Genomic DNA, 25,002 nt, shown 5'->3' with positions numbered 1-25,002 from the left:
GAGCAAGTGAGGGTTACATAACGGGCCGGGTGTTCTCAGTGTCTCCGGGTCTGGTCCCCGTGGGAACGCGCCCCTCCCACTGTCTCAGCGTTCCCTTCCATGCACTGGCTTTGGTGCCAGAAAAAGTAGAGAACAGAGATTCTGGAAATGCACAGGACTTCTACCCAGTTCCCTCATGAGGGATCTTAGCCTGACTCTGGGCACCTCAGCAGAAACTAAATAAACCTCCAGGGTCAAGAGAGAAGTCACTCTTGAACGGTTGTGTCCTCACCACAGGCTTCCCGAGCCTGTAAACACGGCCTGCTCTTGCCAAGGATGAGTTACTGACTAGAGAACTTGCCAACTAAGGGCTGCTCCTCTCAAAGACAGCACAGCTCTCCTCGCCCATCCCCAACCCCGGAGCCAGCTCTCACAGAGTCTGCTCAGACCAACTCGGTCTCACCCTTGTCACTACTTGGAAGCCCTCGGCTGGGGACGCGTCTTCTGGACGGGAGCTACCGTGCAGCCTCACCTAGCTACTTGCTGGCTCTGGACAGCAGTCCGCTTTCTTCATCAATAAAAGAGGGACGGTGGCTTGTCTATCTAATGGGATTGGAGGAATTCCTTGTAAATGTGCAATAAAGAAATGTATGGTTTCAAGAAATTTCTAATTTCACTGAGAAATCAAGTCATTAAAATCTCTTAATAGGGAAACTTGATGGAGCACTTACAATAGGACAGGCATTGTTCTAAGCACTTTACTTGGACTTTCTCATTACTAGTCCCAATCGCCCTACATGGTGGTACGATTATTACCCTAATTTTTGCAAATATGGAAAATGAGGCACAGAGAAGCCAAGTAATTTATCCAAAGTCACACAGCAGGCAGGTGTCAGGGCTGGGATTTGAACATTTGTTTGTCTCTGGAGCCCATATTCCTAACCACTATGTGTACTGCCTCTCCAGTATAATCTAGGCATGACTAAGTGATAAAAATTAACACATAGGATAAATGTTCAAGGTGACCCAGGGTGTTTTATAGTTTAAAAATGTGCAACAGATCCATCCCCAAGGCTAGCTCTTTTAATCACTGATCATTAAATCACTCTTGGCCTCCGTTTTCCTATCTGTAAAGTAAGGGCGGTAACTACGTGAGCTCTACCATTCCTCCACCGCTGACATTTGCTGTTCTCGGTCAGAGCAGGAGAAATCTGGAGAGCCTGGCACAGGCTCCGGCTTAAGCTACAGGTTTTGGAATAGTAGAGGAGAGAAGGCATTTTGGGTGCAAAAAATAGGATGCATTCACTTGTGAGGATGAATACAGAGAGTGAGCAGCCTGGAAGGGAAGTATTTGAAAAGGAGAGTTTGACGAGAATGGGTACCCGGGGCGTAGACATGGGCCTGTTTGTATGCATGTGTGTTTGTAAGTGTGCACGTATATAAAAAGACAGAAGGAAGGGAGGGAAGGAAGGAAGGGAAAAAGGGAGGGAGGACGACTGTGGAGGAAGGAAGGCCTGAGGGCTAGACTGAGGAGTTTGAATTTATCCTGTAGTCCCCAAACGGCCTGACAATAAACTCCCATCACTAGAGGGAAACTGAGAGCCTCAGCTGGACGCTGCAGCGTTCTCCTGGTCGAGTACTCCTGCTATGGTCTGCCCCTTCCCCAAGTTATGTCCACACGGCCTCCTCCATCATTTTCCTAAAATGTAAACTATGTGATGACACTCTTTTGCTTAAAATCCTTCAACGGCTCCTCACCGCCAAAAGCACAGCTTCCACATGTAAACTTTGTGCCCAACATACAAGCCTGTTACGTGGCCTACCTCTCACAACTCTTCACTTGCCCCTGCGCCCCCGGGCACCCCAGGTTCTGGTCATTTCAAACCACTCCAAGCCTCTCAAACATGCTGAACTTTAGCATATTTTTGTTTTGAAACAATTACTTTGGCTGCAGCACGGGGAGCAGATGAACTTGGATGGTGGTAGCACAGATGGGGAGAAGACGAATTTCAAAGAAATATGTGGTGAGTGGACAAGACTTACAATAGGACAGGCATTGTTCTAAGCACTTTACTTGGATTTTCTCATTAGTAGTCCCAATTGCCCTATGTGGTGGTACGATTATTATCCTAATTTTTGAAAATATGGAAAACGAGGCACAGAGAAGCCAAGTAATTTATCCAAAGTCACACAGCAGGCAGGTGTCAGGGCTGGGATTTGAATCACATTTGTTTGACCCTGGAGCCCATATTCCTAACCACTATGTGTACTGCCTCTCCAGTATAATCCAGGCATGACTAAGTGATAAAAATTAAAACAACACATAGGATAAATGTTCAAGGTGACCTAGGGTGTTTTATAGTTTAAAAATGTGCAACAGATCCATCCCCAAGGCTGGCAGATGGAATGTAGGAGTTGAGGAGAAGGTAGGAAAAAGGATAATTCCTGGGTTTCTGGCTGGTACAGCTGGATGAAAGGTGGAGACAAGGAAAATCAGGAGAGGACGACAGCTGGGAAGAAGATCATGAAATCAGTCTGAGACATCCTGAGCCTGAGGTTCATTTAAGACATCCACGTGGAGCTAAAGGGAGCTTGGGAGCAGGTCTGAGCAACACAAGGGTAACTGAAGGTGTGGGCACAATGAGATTCCTGAGGGAGACTCTGGGGGAGAAGACGTCCAAGCTGTGCCTTGGACAATCTCAGCACTGAATGGACGGCCAGAGGAGAAGGATCCCACAAAGGAGCCTACAGTTCTGACTGACAGTGGGGAGAGAGCTTTTCAAGATGGGCGCGGTCAACAACATCAGCTGTCACTCAACAGTCAAGTAAGATGAGAGCTGAACAAGCCTTAGATGCAGCAGGACACAGCCATTCAGGACCTGGAAGACCTATTTTGGTGGAATCATGGGCCTGAATCCAAATTGGACTCTGATGAAGGCTGCCTGGGAGGTGATACATGAAGTCAGTGGGTGTAGACAAATGTTTTGAGGAACACGGCTGTGAATATGGAGGAAAGAGGAGCTTGCAGTAGTGGGGGCGGGGAGGGTAAGGGTTTCTCTTTTTCTTTTTCTTTTTTTTTTTTTTAAGACTGGAGAGTCCTGAGCATGTTCTAAACCTGACCAGAAGACTTGGTTAACAGGGAGAGTACAGATATACAATCACTTATCACACGGATATATTTGTTTACACATTTGCCTCATCTCATTGGCTTGCAAACCCATACAAAATCAAAGACGGTGTTTTATTTTTGTTTGCCTGATGCCTAGCATGGTGTCGGGCACACAGTAGATGCTAAGAACATGTTGTTGACTGGTGGAGGCTGTGAATGACATCAGGACAAGCCTGAAGCCCTGGGGAAGATACCTGATGCTGGAAATTAGAAAAGGAATGAAGTATTATTGATGCTTATAAACTTAAATGTGATTCTTGAGATATTTCAAATTCTTAACAAACGCCCAAGAAACCCAGAGACTTGAGGATGACATGAGGAATAAAGACTAGGGAATTCTCTTTTCTGTGGCAACCATGGTCATGGTTGAACAGAAGTCACAGGCTTTGCACCCGATACTGTTCTTGCATATTGTTCAGATTTCTCCAGCAAAAGACTCTTCAGAGATGTGAACAATGATGCATCCTCAGTCTCAGGGCTCACTGCTCCTCCCTCCTTGGCTTAGTGTCAATGAACCAGGCCTGACAAGCTCAACTGAAGGTGCTTCCCAGTAGGTGATGCCCTGACAAGCCCCTTACCCTTCGCCTTCATCTGCTGAACTGCATGTTGCATTCTGTATCTGATCAGCAAAATATGACCACTACTAAGCAAATGAGGTGATGCTGCTTTAAGCTAAGCTTCCCCAAACCTCAAGAATACTTTGAGATGATAGCTCTGGCTAGAAAGCCAAGACCCCACTGTCAAAGGCAACAGAGCTCTGTCAAAGGATATCTTTGCCTTTCTGGTCTTAGCACCTGGTTTCTCGATGCCAATGCCCAGCTTCCAAGTCCCCCTAACTACTACTGCATTCCACACGAGGGCACCAAGGAAAGGACTTGGTGTCTGGCCCAACTCTATCAATCACAGGGAGATTAAGGCAACGGAGGGAAGACGGAAAATCCTGAGTGCCTTAATGAACTCACCTTTCCAGTTTCAAAGGAGTGTGAGGAACCATAGTCCTCACAGGACCCTGAGAACGCTGACTCAGAAAGAAAAACAGAAGGCCTGTGGCCAAGAGAAACAGAGGTGCCTCCCATCGACTTCTTGAGTTTGGCTTAACCTGCCTGATCTGCCTGGCAGGCACTTCTGGGGAAATGCCAACAGCATCTGGGGAGACATGAATTCACTCCCCTTTCCCCTGGTCACTGCAACAGGATGAGAGGGTTACTATTTTCACCCTGGAAAACTGTCATGTTGTTGTGGTGGGTTAACAGTTGCCACATTCCATCCTCAGTTGGCCACTGTTCAGAGCCTGGAGCAGCGCTCTCAATGGACACAGCTGGTCTGGAATGTCACATGAGTGGGCCACGCTGAAGCCTGGCTGCCAGGAGCCCAGCCAAGCCAGGAGATGGCAGGAAGCAGCCGCCCAGAGAAGAGCATCCCCTGAGGGTTAGGGTAGGTGAGCTTTTCTTAGGCCAAGGCTTTGGGCCAACCACCGGTGGGGAGCATGGCCAACATGCCAATCTTCTCGGCCACAGCCTCCACCACACGGCTGATCAGTAACAGCCACCTCAGTCTCCTGGTAGAGGAACAACCACCAAATGAGATCATGCATGCCAAGAGTGTTTTATACATTAGAAGAGGCTAACAAAGGTTCATTTAAGGAAAGTGGGTCCAGCCTAATCAATAACAACAGCCAGACACCCACTGACTACTAAGAGGAACACTCTGTGCCTTTCATCAAATAACAGTCACGAAGGGACGGGTACTTCGGCTGGTCTCTTGCTCTGCGTGTGTCCTTCGGCCTGGTCTGCTATGTCTGATCTATCCTTATGTAACCCAGAGAAACTCACTTAGCAAAACAGAGACTAAAAGTTTCCTAAAATTTTTGACCAGAATAAAAGAGCACTTATTAGGTAAGACTTGGAAAATGTGGGCTAAATGCTTGCGTGGTGGCAGGAAGGGCTGGGCTGGTATTAAAGAGATTTGGGAAGGGTCTCAAGCTAACTAAAATGAGTAAAATTCGGTAGAGATGAGGTAACTATTTACTTACAAGGTTCTGCTCGTCTGAATCTATAATCAAGAATCTCAAGGTGCTTTAGTCCAGGTTTTGGGCCTCAGTTTCCCACAATGTAAACAGTCAATGCAGATAATAGACAGTTGACCCACTGTGTGTGACTGGTGGTGGTAGAAAAGGCAGAAGATGCAAATAATCCCACTATTTTGTGCTTGCTCGTGAAGAGCACAAAATACTAACAAATTAGCCTCAGTGTGTTTCCAAGGAAAAACATCTCAATATACTAAAAAGTGTGTTAAAATAGATTCTATTTATTATTATTATTATCATTATTATTACAATGTTTGCCTAAAGGTCAGTGATGTGATGTCAAATAACATACCAACCTGGGAAGTATATTCCTGTAGCTTAAGGATGGTGGGTCATCTGATGAAGACTTTTGGGGGTGATGGTTGTGGGCTGGGGTGGTAGGAGGTCCCCTCCTCTGGGTCAGAGGGCAACAGGCAGGGCTCAGGAAGGTGTCCAGGAGAGAATGAAACCGAGCAGGACCCTGTGTGGTCTTCCAGGGACAGACCTTCCCCCTGCCCTGTGTCCTCCAACTCTTGTTTGTAGAAAAGCTTTAACCTCCCAAGGCTTCCCAAGTTCCAAAGAGAAAATTTAATCAGAGAAGTGAAAAAATGCAGGAAAAAGGAAAGTGGTCAAGCAAGACAAAATAATAGTTTAGCCATAAAACAAAGTCAAGGACCCTTAGCTCCTCCTCAAGGGCTACAGATGATATCCTGAGCCATATCCTTGAGTTGCTTTGCAGAAACTAAACCCCTCCCCAGGTAGAGGAAGTTGACTGCATGCTGAGCACCAGCACATAGTCCCCAGACCATAGACCCCAGACCAGTTGGAGGCAGAAAACTGATAACTGAGATTCCCCAAAATATCACCCTGTTACCTCACCACAAGCCAATCAGAAGAATGCCCATAAGCTGATCAGACACTCTGCAACCCTCACCCCTATCATTGCCTTTAAAAACTCTTCCCTGAAAGCCCTTAGGGAGTTAGGGTCTTTTGGGCATGAGCTGCCCATTCTCCTTGCTCAGCACCTGCAATAAACACTGTGCTATCCTTCACCACAACCCAGTGTCAGTAGATTGGCTGTGATGCATGTCACCCCAGTTCCTTTCATTAACAAGAAGATGCAAAACTTCTGGCAGACTGAACTCACTCAGAGCAACTTCCAGACATCAGCGAGCATTTGGATCTGGGTGGAGTCCTTAGGTCAGTGTTCTGACAGTCAGGAACACTTACCCCAAAGGAAAACAGGGCTCCATCCAATCCCGCCCCACCCCACCCAAAGCACTGAGCAGCAGAGTCCTATAACCAGTTATGTCACAGTTTCCAAAATCAAGACCAAACTCAAAGTGACAGCTCAACACCCAAGAAATAGAAACAAAGGAGCCTTACGAATAACTATTTCAGTCACCAGAGGTCTCTCATCATTTTCAATTTAACTAAGAATGGGAAATTTTCTAATGTGTTATTCTACAGTATCAACAGTATTGGGTGGTTAATGCCACCCAATTCTATACATGACTAACATCTTATCTTTGGCATTTCTCATGGTTTTCCTAGGATTTTCCTTTTTTTTTTTTTAAGTTTCATTATTTCCTTCACAAGCCCAACTCCATGACCTTGTATCAGGCCTGAAGTTCAAAGGCATGAGCAGAGTCCTCATCCCAAGCTCCCCTGTCTGCACGCTTCCCTTTCTAAATAGACATAGAAGGGCGGTGAGGTGAAAGCCAATGCTCAGATTACTCCATTTTTCATGATCACTGGTAAATTGTTGCTTAAGATGTTTCTGGAATCAGGATCTGAGCAGTGACCAAGGGCAGTAAGAAAACTCCATTCCCAGAGCTGAGTTCAGAGCATGCAACAAGGCAGGTTCTCAAAATGGCTTGCCAACATGCTTCTTATCTTTCAAGATCTCACACAAGTCTGGATGGTGGAAGTAGAAGCTTAAGTGGTTCATATGCTCATTCCTCAATCCCAGGAAGTTTCTGAGGAGTGCAAAATTCTAGGGACAACAGACATTTAGAAATTAATTCAATACTGTGAGCAACTCCAACTCTGTACCCCTGACACCCAGTACAAAACCTGGCACATGAGGAATGCTCAGTGAGCTCTTGAATAAGATGAATGCAGCACTCTACCTAAAACAAAATGACCTCAGTGAGAGACCACTGTCTCGGTATCTGCAGCTGCACCAAGGTCAGATACTTATTAACACTGCAGTTTTTCCAAAGAGCTTTCTCCAACCTCAGGCTGCAAGAGGCTGGATGATTCCAGAGCTGAGCAGCGCAGCTCACCTGGTTCATGCAGCCAGTCTGAAAGGTGCATCGTTGTGTTACGTGACTAAGCCCTAAATTTCGGTACCTTTTTGCCTTTCAGATGAACTTGAGCAATATCTGGATGCAGATGGAATTCTTAGAGAATTCCTGACCATTAGATAGATGCCTATTGAGAACTTCTGAAACCAGCCTCTTTTGATACCATGAATGTCCCTGATGCTTATCTTTGTGGAAGAAAATGTTCCTCCGGGAAGGGAGGGAGGAGGAGGACAGCTCAAAACATTTACTCAGCACCCTGAGTGGGGAGGCAGAGTCCAAGGAGCTTTACAGTTATTGCCCTATTTGATGCTTACAACAACCCTCTGGGGTATTTGACAGATAAGAGAATTTGTCAGAGAGGGTAAGTGAAGAGTCCAAGGTCAGAGGTGGAAAGGGGGAATGCCAGGTTTAGAATCCAGACTTGAACACGCACTGGTCCTCGAGGGTCCTGGTGAATGGTCTTTTGTGGAAGTATCTTTACTAACTTTGTGGAAGTATCTTTACTAATTACGGGTGTATCATTCCTTACAATCGTAGTTACTGAAGAATACTGTAACAAATTCTGTTCTCATAGCCACCATATTCTGAATACTCCAAAATGCAAGATGACTCTCTTGGTCTTTGCTGTCATGTGCATAATTAGGATTTATATATTACCAGATAAAGAACACTGCTATGAGGATATTCTTTAGAGGGAGAGGAGACCTTTCTCTATAATGCATCTTTGTATTTGCAAATAGCATCCGGGTAAACCATCAAGAAACTGACTAGAGACTAATATACATGAAAAGATGTGAAGAATTTTCTAGGCTTTCCCACCTGAGGCACACAGTGATAGCAATCCCACCAAGAGGCCCCTTTCTTCTTGGGAAATTAAATATGTCAAATCTTGGTTCATTCAAAAGGTACTTTTTGAGGCCTCTGTCATGGAGCCACATTCCAGAAGGTCCTATAAGTCATTTATGAAATATGCAAATTGCAATGCAGTGACAGAAGGTAGAGCTGTGACCATAGTCCCAGAGATGGCCACCAGGATACTTACTGTGAGTGTGAAAATTACATTTCTGAAGAAAACGGTATGAATAGGATGAGAGGTATTTTTATAAACATATCTGGATAACTGTTGCCATGGAGGTGTTTCACCTGGCAAGAATCAGGAAGTCCAGAGCTAGGGCTTAATGTCAGAGGCGCTTTTACCAGGAGAGGCTTAACATAACCTTGTGAAACTTTCTGGAAACCATCAGCCCAGACCAGGAACCTGTGTTTGGATGCCGGCTGTGGCCACTAGGAAGGATGCCACTAGTGTCACTCTCCATTTTTTTTTTTTTTTTTTACATCTGAGAGAAAACTGCAGTGCCCCTTGACCTCTAATTGCCTGCCACATATTAAAGGATTCATATATATTTATATGGATAAACCGGCCAAAAAACCTATTAGATGAAGTAAAATATATGAGACCTTACTTAGATATACTTTTGGGATCTCACAGTCACAAGACCAAAAGCGTTCTGTTCAAAATTCTATATTCTATTTGATATAAATTTTCTCAATATATGAAACCCAAGAAGCAGGCTATTAGCAAATTATTCCATGTACGCCAGTGCATGCATTTTAAGTACAGAGACTGCTGGAAGCATCAGGGTTGCGACTGATTTCAACAGTTTACCGTAACGGAGTAACTCAAATCCCAGGAAATGCACTGTTTGGGTACAGAAACCAACAAAGAACAACAAAGTTTGAGCAGTAACCTTTAATTACATTGAAAACAACTCAACAGACCATGTCCTACTTCACATGTTCTATTAGCAGAAGGATTCTGAAGGGTCAGCACTTTATGAGACTCAAAAGAATAGAAACCCTCACAATGGCCCCATAGCTCCCTCTGTACACACAGGAATAGTCTATGGACAGAACCACTCTCTAAGTTATGTTGCCTCTAGAAACCAGACGGAGAAACAGCAGCCCTGGCTGCACACACAGTCCCATGACAGTGTGTCACAAAAGCAATAACCAAGTTGTTCAACTGCTTCCAGACCTTAGTCGGATTTGCTTCACTACTAACTTTTATGATGTATAACATATCACAAACCTGTAATCTCTAGCCCATCCCCTCGGTCCTGTCTCTTGGTTGGAGGTAAGGACCAGAGCCTCTTACAGACGGAAAGACCAGAGAGAATTGGAGGAGCTTCTCCAGGATGTCCCCACTGGTCCTGGCCTGGCTCTGCCTCAGCCCCCGTCTGAAGATGGACCAGAACCACGCAGCCCCCGCGGGCCCAGCTGCAGGGGGAAGGGCTGAGAAACACTGAGAGAACGCTGAAGTCAGCTGCTTGTGAGTCTCCGAGTCAGCATCTTCAAGACCAGAGTCATTGTTGAGAAATAAGACTTCTCCCCCACAAAAACCCCGAATGCAACAGTGATCCAAGAGCTCAAAACCAGCGGGCCAAATTCCGGAGAGGGAGCCCAGAGCTGACCACGGGAACAAGGAACTGGGGGCGGATCCCTCACCCACCCGCTGCCGCCTCCTGAACAAGCTGGAGTGTTTGTGAGACAAGGAACGAGGAGCTGGGCGCTACATCAACGGGCCAGGAGGATCGGTCCTGTCTGGAGCTGGGCATCCTTCCTGGATGATCATATACCACCATGACCTTATTCCAGAAACTACTGTCTCCAGGAAGACTTGGATAGCTTCAACTAGTTGTTGCTTTCGAAGTGAAGGGGTGGAGGAGGCTAACTGGGGACGCAGTGGGAAGACAGTCAAGTGTTCTAATTATTGATGTATTCAAGTAATTCAACTTCAGGTGCTTCTTAGGATATAATATTATATGAAAAAAGCAAGCTACAAAATTGTATACATACACACACTTGGAAAAAATTTAGAAGGAAAACCTCTTAAAGTACGAATGATGGAATGGTGAACAATTTCTTTCTTTGAGAACGTTCTAGACCTAAGAATAATCCTACAGCTAGTTGGAGTTATTCCCTTGACTGAGGACACACTTTAGGAAAGGATGCATGTGAACCAGTGAGGGTAAAAGAAGTTCTTTGTCTGGTTCACCAGATGGTTCAAATTAATCCTGGTCACCAAGAAGGAGACAGACAGCTCAGACTGACCACACATCCATCAACTCCCCCTGTATTTTTCAAGCTTTCCAACTTCGGGGGAACGAAAGACATCTCAGCTCAACAATTCCGAGGACTTAGTGACTCAAAGCACCGCACATGTGGGAGCCCCAAGGGCATTTTTTTTTTAATTTTATTTATTTTTTTATACAGCAGTTCTTATTAGTTATCTATTTTATACACATTAGTGCATATATGTCAATCTCCCAATTCATCACAGCACCACCCCCGCCCCTGCCGCTTTCCCCCCTTGGTGTCCATACGTTTGTTCTCTACATCTGTGTCTCTATTTCTGCCAAGGGCATCTTGAACCTCCTGTTTGCACACCTGGGGACACACGAGAGTCTCTCAACACCACAGGGCTGGATGGAGCGGAGGGAGGAGCGAGCACCCAGCATCTGGCAGGAGCCTGAAATGCAACACTAGCTCAGGAGGACTGTGGGTTCTCTGGGTATTCGCTCAGCTACAGAATACTCTCGTTTCCAAAATGACCGGTTTTCCTTACTAAGGCCTCTCGCTCCTCATGTACCACCCGCCCCACACCTCCAGGCTCTGTGCTGTATTATTTTCAGAGGCACATGACACCTGAGGGAAGGAGGGGAGGCAGCCCCCATGTGCTGGGCCCTGTTTCCTGCCAACCACCGTGCTGGGTCCTTTATCCACGTCTTCTCTTTCAATTCTCAAAGTAATGCAGAAACAAGGGAGTGCTGGGGTGTTTTTAGAGACAGGAAAACCCAAAGTCCAAGACAACCCAGGCAGTAGGCTGATAAACCGTGGGGATGAGATCTGCACAGATCGTCCGACCTAGCAGCCCTGGCTCCCAGGCAACACAGACACTAGCAGCCTTCTGGACGAAGACACATCAGAGGATTATTTCTGGTACCTGAGGGGAAAGGAGGGAGCTCCGTGATAATACTTGCTAATATGTTAAAAAAAAAAAAAAATTCATGGCTGAAAGTCAATTACAGACACAGCCAGGCTTCTTGGAGCATTTATGGTGGCTGCTAAAGGGAATGGGCAGCCCACCCATCCCGCTGTGCCGGAAGTCCTCAGCAAAGCCCCGACTCACGGGGAAGGCGGCCCCGCCTGCACACTGGACAGCAGCTGTGGCTCCCAGGGGCGTGCGGCACTGACTCTTAAAGGAGCCAGTGGTCAGCAAGGCAATGTGCCTTAGACACGTTTTCTTACTGCTCACAACAGCTCTGTGCCCAAAGTGCCACAAGTGGCACGTGGTGTTGGTGGTGGTGTTGGATTTAGGCTTGGACCTGCCTGATCCTAAGCACATTTCCTGCTAATCCAGACAGAACCATCCCGTGGAACCATCCAATCTATCAGAAAGAGTGGATCCCTGTGGCCTGATCAGCACATCAAATCCTGACTCTTGCCAGCTAGCTGACTCTTCTATGACATTATACGTCCTACATTTTCTGGAGTAATTCCAATTTTGAGCATGCTGGTTCCGTTGCACCCATGGGTGTGCTCATACTTGTCTTATGATGCATTCTGCCCCCGGAGGCCTCACGGGCTTACGCTCATCTGTGCAACCCTCTGCACTTGTTTCTCCTGTGGAGGGATGGTTACCCCTCCCACAGTGACAGATCATTTACATGTTCTGATTTGTTTCACATGTTTGTGCTTTATCTTCCCTGCCACACTCTAAGTTCCTCTTAAATCAACACTTTACCACTGGAAGACCGTTCACAAAGAAGGAATCCTGGAAACAACAGATTACACAGCAGTAGAAGAAACTACAATCCTGCCTAAAATTTTTCTGCTTACTCGATTTGCAGGTGGCATGGTGTTGGACAGAATGACCCTTTAGAGACATGAATTTACAGTATCTCATCAGAGAGCAACTCCCAAAATGGGAACTGCCAAACTGTAATTTAACTGGAATCCATGTAAAGTCCTATGCTTAGATTCAAAAACTTAAGTGCTCGAACGTGACACAACAGAAACTTGGCTTGGCTATAGTTCATTCAAAATATTAAAAATCTTCAACTTTTGGTATAGTAAAGTTAAAACCAAGTTCAATGGTGCAATGTGACTGTTTAACAGAAAAGAAAAAGTGAGTGTTGTTAGGATGTGTTAATGGAAGTGGAACGTTCAGGTCACAGGAAGCAAATGTTTCACTGAACTCGGGGCTGAGCCCTCGTCACCCAGAGGACAAATAACACGCCTGATTCTGAGAGGCACACTTAACAAAATGATAGAGCCTCAGACAAGGAAGACACCTGGTGTGTAGCCTGGATAAGAAAAGAGAACAGAGAAACATAAAGAAGTTCTCAGACGTTTGACAGTTTGTCATGCGGAAGAGGGAGCCTAAAATGTGAACCACTGGGCAGAAGTGACTGAAAAACAATCTTCTGTTCGATATAAAAGGAAGCTTTCAAATCACGTCTATGGGAGGCAGAACAATGGCCCTCAAAGGTGTGCACGGCCTAATCCCTGGAACTTGTATCAGTGTTACATTACAAGGTAAGAGGGACCCTGCAGATGTGATTAAGTCCAGGATCCTGAGATGGGGAGACTCGCTTGGATTATCCCGTGGGTCCAACGCAATCGCAGGGCTCCTTATAAGGAGGAGGCAGGAGCATCAGAGCAAAGCAGAGGACAGAGTCAGAGACATATCTGAGGATGCTACACTGCTGGCTTTGAAAACAGAGGACGCTGCTACAAGCCAAGGGGTGCAAATGGCTTCTAGAAGCTGGAAAGGGCCAGGGAACAGGTTCTCCCTTAGAGCTTCTAGAAGGAATGTAGCCCTGTTGACACCCGGATTTTAGCCAAATAACACCTGGGTTTTAGCCAATCCATTTCAGACTTCTGACATCCAGAACTAGAATACATTTGTGTTGTTTTAAGCCACTAAGTCTGTGGTAATTTATTAGAGCAGCCATAGGAGATGAATGGGATGTCTAACAAGGGAATAACCTCTTCTGGCCCCAGGGAGCTCCTTGTCCCCAGGGACCATCAAGAAGAGGCTGATCACCTATGGGTCAGGAATGCTGTGCGGTGAGTCCTGGATGACCCACGGCCGACCCCTCCCCCAACTCTTGAGAGTCCACATCACGTAGCAGTGCTATCTCCTGCTTTTGTATTCGACACGCTGGTCCCACCCCCAAGGCTTGCCCTTGTCTTCTCCCAGGAGGACTGTGGCAGTAAGTAAAAGGCCTGCTTTGAGGATGTCCAAACGGCACCCAGGCCTGTGCCTGGCTCAGAGCAAAAGTGCTTGCGGGGGTGCCTACCTGAGCAGAGGACTCCTTTGTTCCTGGCGCAGGAGAAGTTGTCGCACTCGCAGAAGGGCCCGTAGATCTTCCCAAACTCGCTCTCGAAGCAGGAGCACTGGTTGCAGCTGCACTGCCCACGTCCACTGCACAGGGGCTTGCCCTCCGCTTCTCGGCACAAGTTCTGGTACCCGCTCTGGCTCTCCCCTTCCTGGCACTCGCACCTGGTGCCCAGGTAGCTGGGGTTGCACTCACACAGGCCGCAGACGTAAGTCCCGTTGCCGCTGCACCTGGCGCTGTCCGGCTCCAGCCCTGCGCTGCAGCTGCACCTGCAGTTGTAGGTGACCCCCACCTCCAGGCTGTCCCGGAATCCCACGGGCCGCAGGGTGAACATGTGCTGCGCGTGTTTGCCCGGGCAGCTCCGGGCCTCCACCGACACCTCAAAGGACGCCTGGGCAGGAGAAAGAGAGGGGGCGTGGTGGCCATGGTGCATCTGGGCCTCCTGCTGTCTGCACCAGCCTCCTGATCACCCAGGGGCCTGGCCTGAGCACAGTTCCTCCAAGGTCCTCAGTGAAGAACTGGGGCCAAATCCAGCCCCTCCCCACACTCACGGAGGGCCACTCCAACGGCCCGAGGAGGAAGAGGCCCCGGAGACAGCAAGCCCCTTCACTTTACCCAGGAAGAGCGTATTCAGGCGTGCCAACATTTGACAGGCATCATGCTTGGTTCTTTAACGTTCATCATCTCTTTTATCTCCCAGAGGAAAAGGGCTTCCACAGGAAGGGAGAAAGATTCACTCAAGGTTACAAGGTTCTCTTTCTCCCCTTTTCACTTCTATCCTATCCTCTTCCCGTCTCCATTTTGAAAGTCAGCAAAATATTCAACAATTTACCAGGCACCTCCTCTATGCCAGGCTAGATGTGGCTCCCTGAACTCATGGGGCGCTGTGGTCGAGAGGCCCTGGCAGCTGCCTGCCCTTCTGCAGAGGTGTTTCCTCCCCTGCTGGAGAAGGGAGAGATGACTCTTGGGTCCCTTCCAGCATATCTGTCTCCTCACAGACACACCTGAGCCTCCCTCTGCCCCAATTTCTCTCTGCGTGGTCCTCACAGCCGTGTCTTTCACAATCAGTCCACGGCCCGGAGGTTGTAAAGTAGCATCATTGCCACACACGTGGACAGACTTTTTCTCATTAAACAAAGCATGTACAGGAGTGTTGCTAACCCCCGAGCTGCTTATGGGTTGCCATGGAAACAGGCAGCAAGGTGGACCTCGCTGGCAGATGGCAATGGAGGAAAGATGCCTGTTAGCAGCCCACGTGGCTGGGATGTGAGGGAAGGAAGGACACTGCTCGCTGTGATTCTCCCAGGGATTAGAGCGTGACTCCACCTCCCCTCCCCACACCATGTGGTGAGAATGGTCCAGCACGGCCCTCCAAGCAGGGCGCTGTGGAAATCTGCAGGCAGGTAGCTGGCACGCCCTGACCAAACACCATCCTGAAGTCCTTCTCCCCCGAACCGACAGAGGCCTGGTCTCACTCCGGAAACTGACCCACCGCCTCTGGCCCAGACGTCTTTCTTTTTCAAAAGGCTCCTCAGAACATTCTGAAACTCAGAACAAGTTAGGAACCACTTTTAGCTACTGGTATTGTTAACTCTATTATTTGGGTTGGAATAGAACTGGTTTTTAAAAAGCCATCAATAACCTGCTTTACTGGGTACTCTTTAGGTAATAATGTATATTTCTGGAGAACACTCAAAATATCTTTTTCTAAACGTTCTACAGATCCCTGTCACTTTGGGATCTTTACTAATTCTTAAAGGCCCCCCCCCTCTGTGACATCTAGGGACGCCACCCCACAGGGTGGGAGTGGGAGTGCGTAAGGCTGAGCAGGAGACACCGCTTCCTAGGTCTTGGAGAGAGTCTGCTTGGCAACAAGACACCGGGAGTCGGCATTAGTGAAGCAGTATCACAGCAGACACTGTCAGACAGGTGCACTGAGGAAAATGACCAGGAGCCAGGGTCAGAGGACACCGGGAGAGCCAAGCCAGCTGCAGACAGTTGGGACGGGCCCACACCCCACCTCCATGTAGGGGGCGGGAGGAGGCAAAGGGAGAGGCTGGCAAAAGCACGTTCACAACTAGGTTCCAAGGCCCTCAGGTACAGGTGGGCTCTTGAGATAAGGAAGCAAGACGCGGACCCACCCACGGCACTGCAATCTGCCTAATGGCTACCAGGTGCCGAGTACTACACGCACCAGGCCCCGTGCTGGGCATTTCCACGCGCATCTCATTTACATGCCCTAGGAGGAGGCATCCTCATTTACCAGAAAGAAAACGGGGTTGGTGGGCTCCGGGAGCTTAGTGCTGGTCACACAGCTGGGGAGGGGTGGGGCTGGGCCTGTGCTCTCCTTGGCATGTCACCTCCTAGAAGTAAGGAATGAGGCAGATGTCCAGTGTCCAGACCTGGGTAGAGAGAGAGAGGCCCGGCTCACAGAGGGACCACTAGATGGTGACCCACCCAGTAGTGACCAGAAGCTCCTGGTCAACTTTAAACCTTCCTGCCTTGGGCTGGGGATAACCTGAGCCTGCAGATGGAAGGACACGGAGGCTGCACCTGACCGAGGTGCCATGGGGCATCAAGAATGTGGAGGTGAACATCCCTCCCTCTGAGGCTCAGAGAGAGGCCTACTACCTCCCAGGGGAATAACTTTGCTGGACTTGTTAAATGGAAAGCCCTGCCCCCCACAAAGGCCGCTGGGGGTCAGAAGTGGAAAAAATTACAAAGAAACAGCCTGGACCAAGAGCCAAAGGCATTTAATTATTGCAAGACTGTGGGGAGTGTCCATCTGTGAGCATAACCTTCCCCCAGGAAAACTTGCCTGCACCAAGGGATCAAGTAACAAGAGAGGGAATTAAATCTCCTGGGCCTCACAGATGTGTCTGTGTTTGCTGGAGAGGGAGTGGAGAGGTTGGGGACGCCCCTGAATCAGCGCCGGCAGCTGATCACCCAGGATTCAGAAAGGCTCACACGCTGCCTGCCCAGTCTAAGGCCTGGCTTCTAAGCAGGTCCCAGTGGCCTTCTTCAGCCAAAGCTCTGGTCTAACCGAGGTCCAAGCTGTTGGGCCCCATGCAGGCTAGCGTGCAGCTGGCCACCTGATAACCAGAGAACAGCTCCATTTCAGCCACTAAGTCTCAGGCCCTGCTGGGCACAGGAATGCTATAAAAAGCACCTCAGCAACAGCAAGTAAATCTGTTCTGCTACCCCTCCCTTCAGAGTACATTTCCCTGAGGGATCAGGAAAGAATCCAGAGAGTTTGTCAGGCAGCTGGAATGAGGCTTCTCTTCCCTGATTACCGTGGACTCTTGAGAGTGAAGCCTCCCCAGTTCCCGGAGACGTGCCGTTTTCCCACTCCGAGATTCCAGAGGAAGGTCGCGGACATGGCAGTCCTCCCTCCCGCCCAGTCTTATTATTTGAACCTCACCGGGACGCTCCTGGTTCCCGCACAGGGCCGCCGGCCTGATCCACCCTTTCAAAGGGGCTACCCAGCCCCCACCCAAACCCACCAAACCCAAGCTCTGCAGATGCCAAGTCCACTAGGAGCAGGCTGAGACAAAGCGCTGGGCATGGGCAAGGGGTGGAGAGCCCCAGGGGAGGGGCCGGAGAGCAGGACGCTGTGGGAAGCCCCGACGACGGGGCTCACTGGGTCCTTTGTACCGGGCGTTCGCACAGCCAGCCACTTGCATACTGATTTGTCAAAGCCAGTTCATGAGAAAATTGACTCCCAGTGGCCAGGCCCACTCAGTCAGCCCTGGTCGGTGCTGGGAGGAAAATTAGGGAAAAAACAGAAATCACTGGATTTGGGACTGCAAGATTTCATGTAAGGAATATTTCACTGAGGACAACCTTTGTCCCTCACCCCCTACCACCTCCCCTTGCTTCTTGCCTGGACAGATCTCTTAACCCAGAGGACACAGGACAGTCACAGAACCGCGGCCTCTGATTGGAAGTGACCATGGAGACGGTGCCCGCCCACCTCCTCCACCTCTGCAGGAAGCTCCGGTTACACGGAGGCAAGACCTGCCCGGATGCCACTTGAACCCAGCTGTCCCAAGGCTCCCCCTCCCCCATGGGCCATGTCCTTATCCACAGGCCAGACCCTGAGATGCACCGGATGGCAGTTACACCCTGTCTGCTTTCCCTAATCCCTCTCCTCCAGTGAGCCTCCGGGCCCTTCTGCTGTACTCTTTACTCCTGCCTACCCTCCTCGCCATTTCTGACTTACCCAGAGCCCTCCCAGCTCATGGTGCTAAAGAACGGAAATAATGCCTGCCAAATAATGGCCAGACACCTTAGCTTGGCATGTTATGTCCTACCAGTTGGCCCAATCCTGCCTCTGCAGCCCCAGCTCCTCTCCTCTCGGTTCCCAACCCACTCCCCTCAGCTGCTTCCCACCGGCAACAGGGCAATCAATGCTCTTTCACACCTTCTCGGACTCATCACTAATGGGGCCTCCCCACCCTTTTTCTATGTCTGGAAAACTCTGAGCCTCAGCTCAAAGAGCACCCCCTCTGCGATGTGGGGCCCTTCTTCCTTGGGGCTCCCGCAGCGCCAGGCCCAGCTTTCATCACTGCCCCCAACTCTATGGGGTTGACTCCTGCACCGACGTTTCCTCAACCAGATTTGTCCCTGGGACAAACGTCAAGAGGGAAATGCCCACATACTCAGGGGCAAACCTAAGTCCAACTGTCAACTCTTTGGAGAAAGTTCAGCCTGAGATGAGGGACAGAAGTACATCTCTCCTTAGCAAAAAGGGGGTTGAGGGGAAGCCCCCCAGTTCTCCCTCCAGGCCAGCTCTGTGGGCACATGTCCGTGCAGTCACACAGAGCCCCACGCTCAGAAGGGCCCGTGCTTAGTTTAATGCTCTGCTGTTGTCATCTTGAAGTTCTTTATTCTTTAACAAGGACCCCACATTTCCATTTTGCCCTGGATTCTGCCCCCCACTGCCTCCAGGGCCTCAAAGAGCTCACCTCTGGTGGCCTGCGAGCAGCACCAGGTCCGGCTATGACAGGCAAACGGCCACTGCTCTGTGTCAGCTTGTTACCACCCACAGAAAACAAAACCTCACAGCCCTGGCGGCAGAGCCGGGGGCCATGTGACTGTGGCCTCTTGGGCACAGAGAGGAAACTAGGAGCCAGCATGGCAGGCCTGCCTTTGGGCCACTGTCTCAACAGGACCACAGCCCCTGGGAGCCCAAGGGAGGCTCTCCCCCTGGCCCGCCCGTGTGGAACTGCTGTCGAGGGCGTGGGGAGAAGCACCTTTCTTCCTTCTGTTTCAAATGCTCTAGAAGTCATCCAAATACGTCTGAGATTTTGCACTTTTGTGAAAAATGCCACTTGAAATCCTTTCCTGTCTTCTGGACAATGTTCCTATCTTTCCGAAGTATCCTAGCAAAAAACAAAATCTGTACACTAGAGTGTCCGTACAAAAGTGGTGACGATCCCACCTTTTGCTTCTCTGAAACTTCTACTTTCAAAATGCACGAGGTATAAGGAAAAAAACACGAACTTTGGCATCAGTGGTTGCAGCTCTGACACCTGGCGCTTGTGCCCACCAGCAGCCAGACTTCCAGCAAGTCTCTCAGGGCCACCCCCCGCCCCTTGGAGCCTCAGTCTTTCTCACATAAAATGGGGAAGTAATGTCTACCTGACAGAGGCTGCAAGCAGCAGAGGAAGCCAGCAGCCAAGCCCTAGCAGAGCATGGAGAGTATTATAAATTCCCACGAAATGGTAACTCTGTCCTTCCCTCCACGGTCAGAAGGCAACGACTGGGGAGGGAGAGGACTTGGCCTGGAGAGGGCTGTGAGTGCACTGCGGTCTGTGGGTGATCCCACATCTCGGGATACCCAGCAGCACCGAGCCCCGGGGGTGTACGCAGAATGTGGTGCGGCGCCCCCTGCTGGAGGCCCCCCCTGCTGGAGGCCCCCCCTGCTGGAGGCCCCGGCCCTCGTCATGGCGCTCTGCTCTGAGGCGAGCCGTCTGAACGGGGAGGATGGAACAGAACCACGGGCAGCAAGAGGCCAGGGGGAGGGGGCACGGGTGCTGGCATCAGAGCCAGAAAGCCCTGGCCTTGAACTTTCACTTTGCCACTTACTGGCTGCTACTTACTGGCTACTTACTTGGGCAATTAACTGAATTCTTCGTGCCTCAGTTTTTCTCATCTGTCAACATGAATAACTATCTTCCTTACAGGGAACCCGGTGAGGAACACGGAGCTAACTCTTTGTCCAGTTACTTTCCAGTCCTTTCCAATACTAACTGCATTGCCCCCTTGGGTCCATTAGGGACCCAATATTCTTATAATAATTTCCCCCTTTTTCTTATGGCAGCATAAACCGGCTTCAGTTTCTTGCATTCAAAAAGAATTCCAACTTTCTGCTATTATTATCAACAAACACCAGTTCCTTTGATCTTCCTGGTGTCTAGATACCTCATCATGATAGTTCCTTTACACTTGCCCTTTGAAAAAAAAAAACAAAACACTGAACAAAGAACTCCAGATGCAGTCTGACCCACACAAAAAAGAGTGAAACCATTTTCTCTGGGGTTCCATTAATGCAGCCTCAGTTGGCATTTTTTTTTTTAAAGCAACACTGCTTATTCACACTGAGCCTTTGGGAATTAGAATCTACCAGATCCTTTTCTTAAAAGCTACTATCAAACCAAGTTCCCTCTATCCTATTAACATTCTGAACTTAATGCAAGATATTAATCCTGATGATTTCAACCCAGCTCAATTTTTAAAAATGTTCTTAAATCTTGGTTTTCCTGCTTTATAAGCTAACCTGTTTTCTCCAGCTTTGTGACCTCCCCACCTTTGATAAGCAGTTCTCCCTCGAGTTAATCTCAAGCCAGTAGTAGACAGGAGACAGCTGGAACCTCGGTCAAGTCTTCCTCCAGATGACGTCATCCACACTCTTAGAAAGCAGGTTTACTCAGCTACGCATCTGCCTAGCTGTGCTATCACCAACCCACGTTACCTGTCTTGGCATAAGGATGTCATTAGAAATTGTCAGGAGACTTCCTGAAACCCAGGCGCCTGCTGTGTGTGCCGTATGTCCTCCTCCTTGCCTCTGTTCCACTGAACCTATTTCTCCAAGTAAAGGGTTCCTTGTTTGGGTGTTTTTCACGCATCATTCTTTAGCTTTCCTGACACACTGCACCAAACATCCCATCCACAGCTCTACAGAATCCACTTACATGTAGTTTTTCTGCTTAGTTCTGCCTCCTTCCATTTTTCATAGCTGTCTCTTTAAAGCCGGTGACTATGAGGCTTTTGTGTTTTTCAAAAACATCATCTGGATTGATTAATCATTGCAATTGATCAAAACAACATACATATATCACAAAATTTGACAAGTATTAAAAATAAAATTTTATTGGGTGTGCCACTTTAATGAGATGGGGCTTTCCCCACCCAAGTAGTTCATGTACATTGAAAATATTACTCATTGCTAAATAAGACGGGGAATGGCATCAATTCTACTCCTATTTTTTATCTGTACAGATTAAAGCACTCTCTCCAAAATTTATTCACGTCAATAGGAAAATGGGAATTGGAGTTTTGTTACAGCAATGTCACCTTATTCTATGAGTACCTTCTTAGCTAAACGCCATAAATAATCATTTAAAATTTTTAATGATTCATCGTTTGAAAACTTGATTAGGCCAATCTTTCACTTTTTTTTTTTTAAAGCAAAAAGAAACTTGGAAGAAAACCTGCGTTAGAAAAAGATCTGTTACCTAGTCATTAGAGTCCTTCACTTTCTCAACCTTGATACCGCATTCTGAACGGTCCCTTTGCTGGGGTGAGGTACCACTGCAAGATGTAGAATGGGTGAGATGTACGCCTGTGGGTTGTAACGTGGGCGAAGGGCAGTTGGGAAGGGGAAGGAGGGAGAGAAGCAATTACAGAACGTGAGGAAGCTCCAGCAGACCACGCTGCAGTGCAAGCAGTCTTGCGGCCACACCTATGTCTTTTGCAGCTGTTTCCCTGGAATCCAGGGTATGTCTGCTTATCTCCACCTTGGCCATCATTAGTGCTTATGAAAGCCCAGAAGATATGATCATGTATTTTTAAGGTCCCTATAATTTTTCTGGTTCCAACCAGATTCTTTAGTTACAGAAGAGAACTTTCCCTCAGTTCTCTTTCTATTTGCCTTTCTATTTTCTGAGCAATGAAAAATGTGTCAATAAAGCAAGGAATGGATCTCACAGTCTGCTTCTGGCAGCAGGAATCTCTAGAAGTGAGGCTGGCTCTCCACCACCACTCTGCCTGCCTCTGAGCCAGTATTTCATCTTTGTTCTCGTCATCCATACATCTTCCTCCTTCCCTCACGTCCTTGGCTTGGTACACAGATACACATCTTTATACACAATGTTGCTTCTCCACCATTTAATTATATCCACTTAAATCCAGAAAAGGCACCCATGCCCTCCATTGCAACAGTTTATCCATTCCATCTCATCAAATCAGAAGAGGTGGATGGCTTTCTTCATACTTTACAGAAAGGAAAAGTGAAAGTCAGATTACCCAAGGCACAGAGCAAGCTGTAGAAGACTAGAAACGAAGGCAGGGCCAATTTCATCCCTGTCAAACAAAGATAATGATGGTTTAAGACACCCAAAGGCACAATGTCAACTTGAGGAAGCCTTAAGTGACAACACACTGAAGGCTGTGTACTGCCTGGAGCTTTTTTTTACTAAGTCCACCTGCATCTTGAAGGCACAGCACAGGGCAGGCTTAGGAAAGTCCCCCAGCATGCCGAGTTGGAAGACAGAATACAAACTCCTAAAGGCCTCTAATAAGTCACGAAGTTATCAGAAGCCAAAGAATGATGACCAACGTTAACAAATATAAACCAACGAGGGGTGAGAACTTACTGTGTCCCCGATCTTCAGGCCTTCACACTTCCTCTGACCAGGGTAAGATACACCGTCCTGGCAGGTAGCAGTGAAGAAGAGATTAATATCCTCAGGCTGATCCCAGACAGACAGCTCCACTTTAGACCGGATGCTCTGAACAGAGAGAGAAGATGAAGCCAGAACCACTTAGTAAAGGCTGCAGCCAAGATGTTCTCCACACTGGTTCTCTGATGCCCACATGGCTTCCTTTAACTCCGGGATCTCAAGCCAAGGCAAGAGCCAGTGGGTTAGGTTCGCTGCCCCTCCCTCATCCCTTTCCTCCTCTGCACACCCACACACCATCTTACTAGCCCTGGCCTGAGGTCTCCCTCTGTGATCTCAGAGAAGTTGCTAATGGCCCACCGGCCATAGGATAATCTCATCTGCTTCCAGGGGTCATGCTCTGTTCCTGCTCGTCTCTGCAGAATCACCCCATCCCCACCCTCAGCTTCAGATAGCGCCTCAAATCTTGCCGTGCGCGCTCCAGACGCCGGGCCTTTGCACGTGCCTGGGATAATGTTCCTTTGCTCAGCGGCTCTTCTCTCTCCTCCCCCCGCCCTCCGTCAGCTCCCTATCTTCCTTCCCCATCAGCTCAGCAGGCACCTCAGATGAGGTCCAAATTCATGAGCTCTCAACTACATTCTGAGAGAATAAGACCTTATATGTGGATTATGTTCTCAAGACAACGGATGAAGTAAAAATCAAGCCAAAATTACCCGACAGATTAGAAAAAATAAAAGACTAAAAATATCAAGTGTTGGAAACGAGTTGGAGCAACTGGGTGCCTCATACCCTGCTGGTGGGAGCGTGAACTGGTACAATCCTTGAGAAAAACATTAGGCAGTACCTACTAATGCTTAGGTCAACCTTAGACAAGCAATTTATACTTGGATTATATCCAACAGAGATGTGTACTGACCAGAAAACACGTCCAAATGTTCACAGCAACACTGTCTGTAACAGCTAGAAACTGGAATTACCCAAATGCCTATCAACAGAACAGACTTTTTTTTTTCTTTTCAAATTATGGTGTGTTCATGTAGAATATCATATAGTACAAGAATGAATGAAATATGACTACATGTCACAACATAGATGAATCTCATATCACACAGCCCAAAAGAAGCCAGATGCAAAAGGCATATATAGTGTATGATTCTATTAATATGAAATTCAAAAACAGGCAAAACTAGCGGTTACCCCCAGGGGATAGTAGTAGAAAAGGACATAGGGGCTCTGGATGCTAGTAATATTCTGTTTTTTGGCCTGGGTGGTTCTATACTCGGGTGTATTTAGTTTGTAAAAAGTCTGTACAATCTTCTGTATGTCTCCAAGTTTAAAAAATTGACACTGAAAATCTCTAAGGAGGATGTACTTTAGAGACAGAGGCCAAATGGAGTAACTGGCTTGTAGTTAGGGCACATCTTACAGAAAGAATTTTTTATACACTAAATACACTCAGAATAGCAGGATGCACATACTCCAAGAGACACATGGACACATGGACCACCCCCCACCCCAGATTAACTGAGGGCCCTTCAGACTCCCCTCTGCTTCTCAGGTGCACTCCAGGGAACAGGGCGTTGGACGGAATGGCAGGCAGAAGTGCCTCCTGCTCTCATGGGGTTTCTTTTCTTTCTTTTTTTCTTTTTTGCTGAGCATGTAGTGTTAAACTTGAATTAGTTAAATATGCAGTTTTCCCAACACATTCACAGCTTGTTGAAAACACTCTCTGCAAAAAATAGTCTCTTCCTTTGCAACAAATTGTCTAAGTGCTTCTACAACTCTAAAAATACTCTTAAATCCACTTCCTCTTGTTAGCGCCAGCCTCCACTGGCAGAGGGCTTCGAGAGCGCCACTCAGCACACACAGCTCTCCTGCTGAATGTGGTTAGCTGTTCACAAATCTGTTCTCCCCACTGAGCTGTGAATTTCAAGGACCATATCATATTTCTCTCTAGGACTGAACACAAGCTTTTGCTGAATGGATGGATAGATGGATGGATGGATGTTTTAACAGCAGCTATGGTAGGCAGCTCAGGTCTACTGGAAGAAACTTAATTTTTGAAAGACAAGGTAAATTAAAAATTATATATATTAAATGCAAATAAATGTGAGGATGAGGCAAAACAGTTTATCATTAAAGGGCTAGGTAGATCGGAGCTATTTAAAAATTA

At 47.9% G+C, this 25,002-nt stretch overlaps 1 protein-coding gene across 1 annotated transcript in view; it reads right to left on the bottom strand.

Moving 5' to 3' along the window:
• The window catches only part of ITGB5 (integrin subunit beta 5), a 110,496-nt gene that overhangs the window by 17,513 nt on the left and 67,981 nt on the right, over positions 1 to 25,002 (bottom strand). Inside the window, exons 9-10 of the mRNA XM_059920935.1 lie at positions 22,806 to 22,940; positions 13,888 to 14,317 (exon numbers count right to left, since the gene is read on the bottom strand). Of these exons, the coding sequence (XP_059776918.1) occupies positions 13,888 to 14,317; positions 22,806 to 22,940 (565 nt within the window). The remainder of the gene's footprint in view (positions 1 to 13,887; positions 14,318 to 22,805; positions 22,941 to 25,002) is intronic.

The sequence above is a fragment of the Balaenoptera ricei genome, chromosome 4 (assembly GCF_028023285.1).
Source record: "Balaenoptera ricei isolate mBalRic1 chromosome 4, mBalRic1.hap2, whole genome shotgun sequence".
Classification (NCBI taxonomy): Eukaryota; Metazoa; Chordata; class Mammalia; order Artiodactyla; family Balaenopteridae; genus Balaenoptera; species Balaenoptera ricei.
The sequence above is the reverse complement of the archived record's forward strand: the minus strand, read 5'-3'. Positions and strand labels throughout refer to the sequence as shown.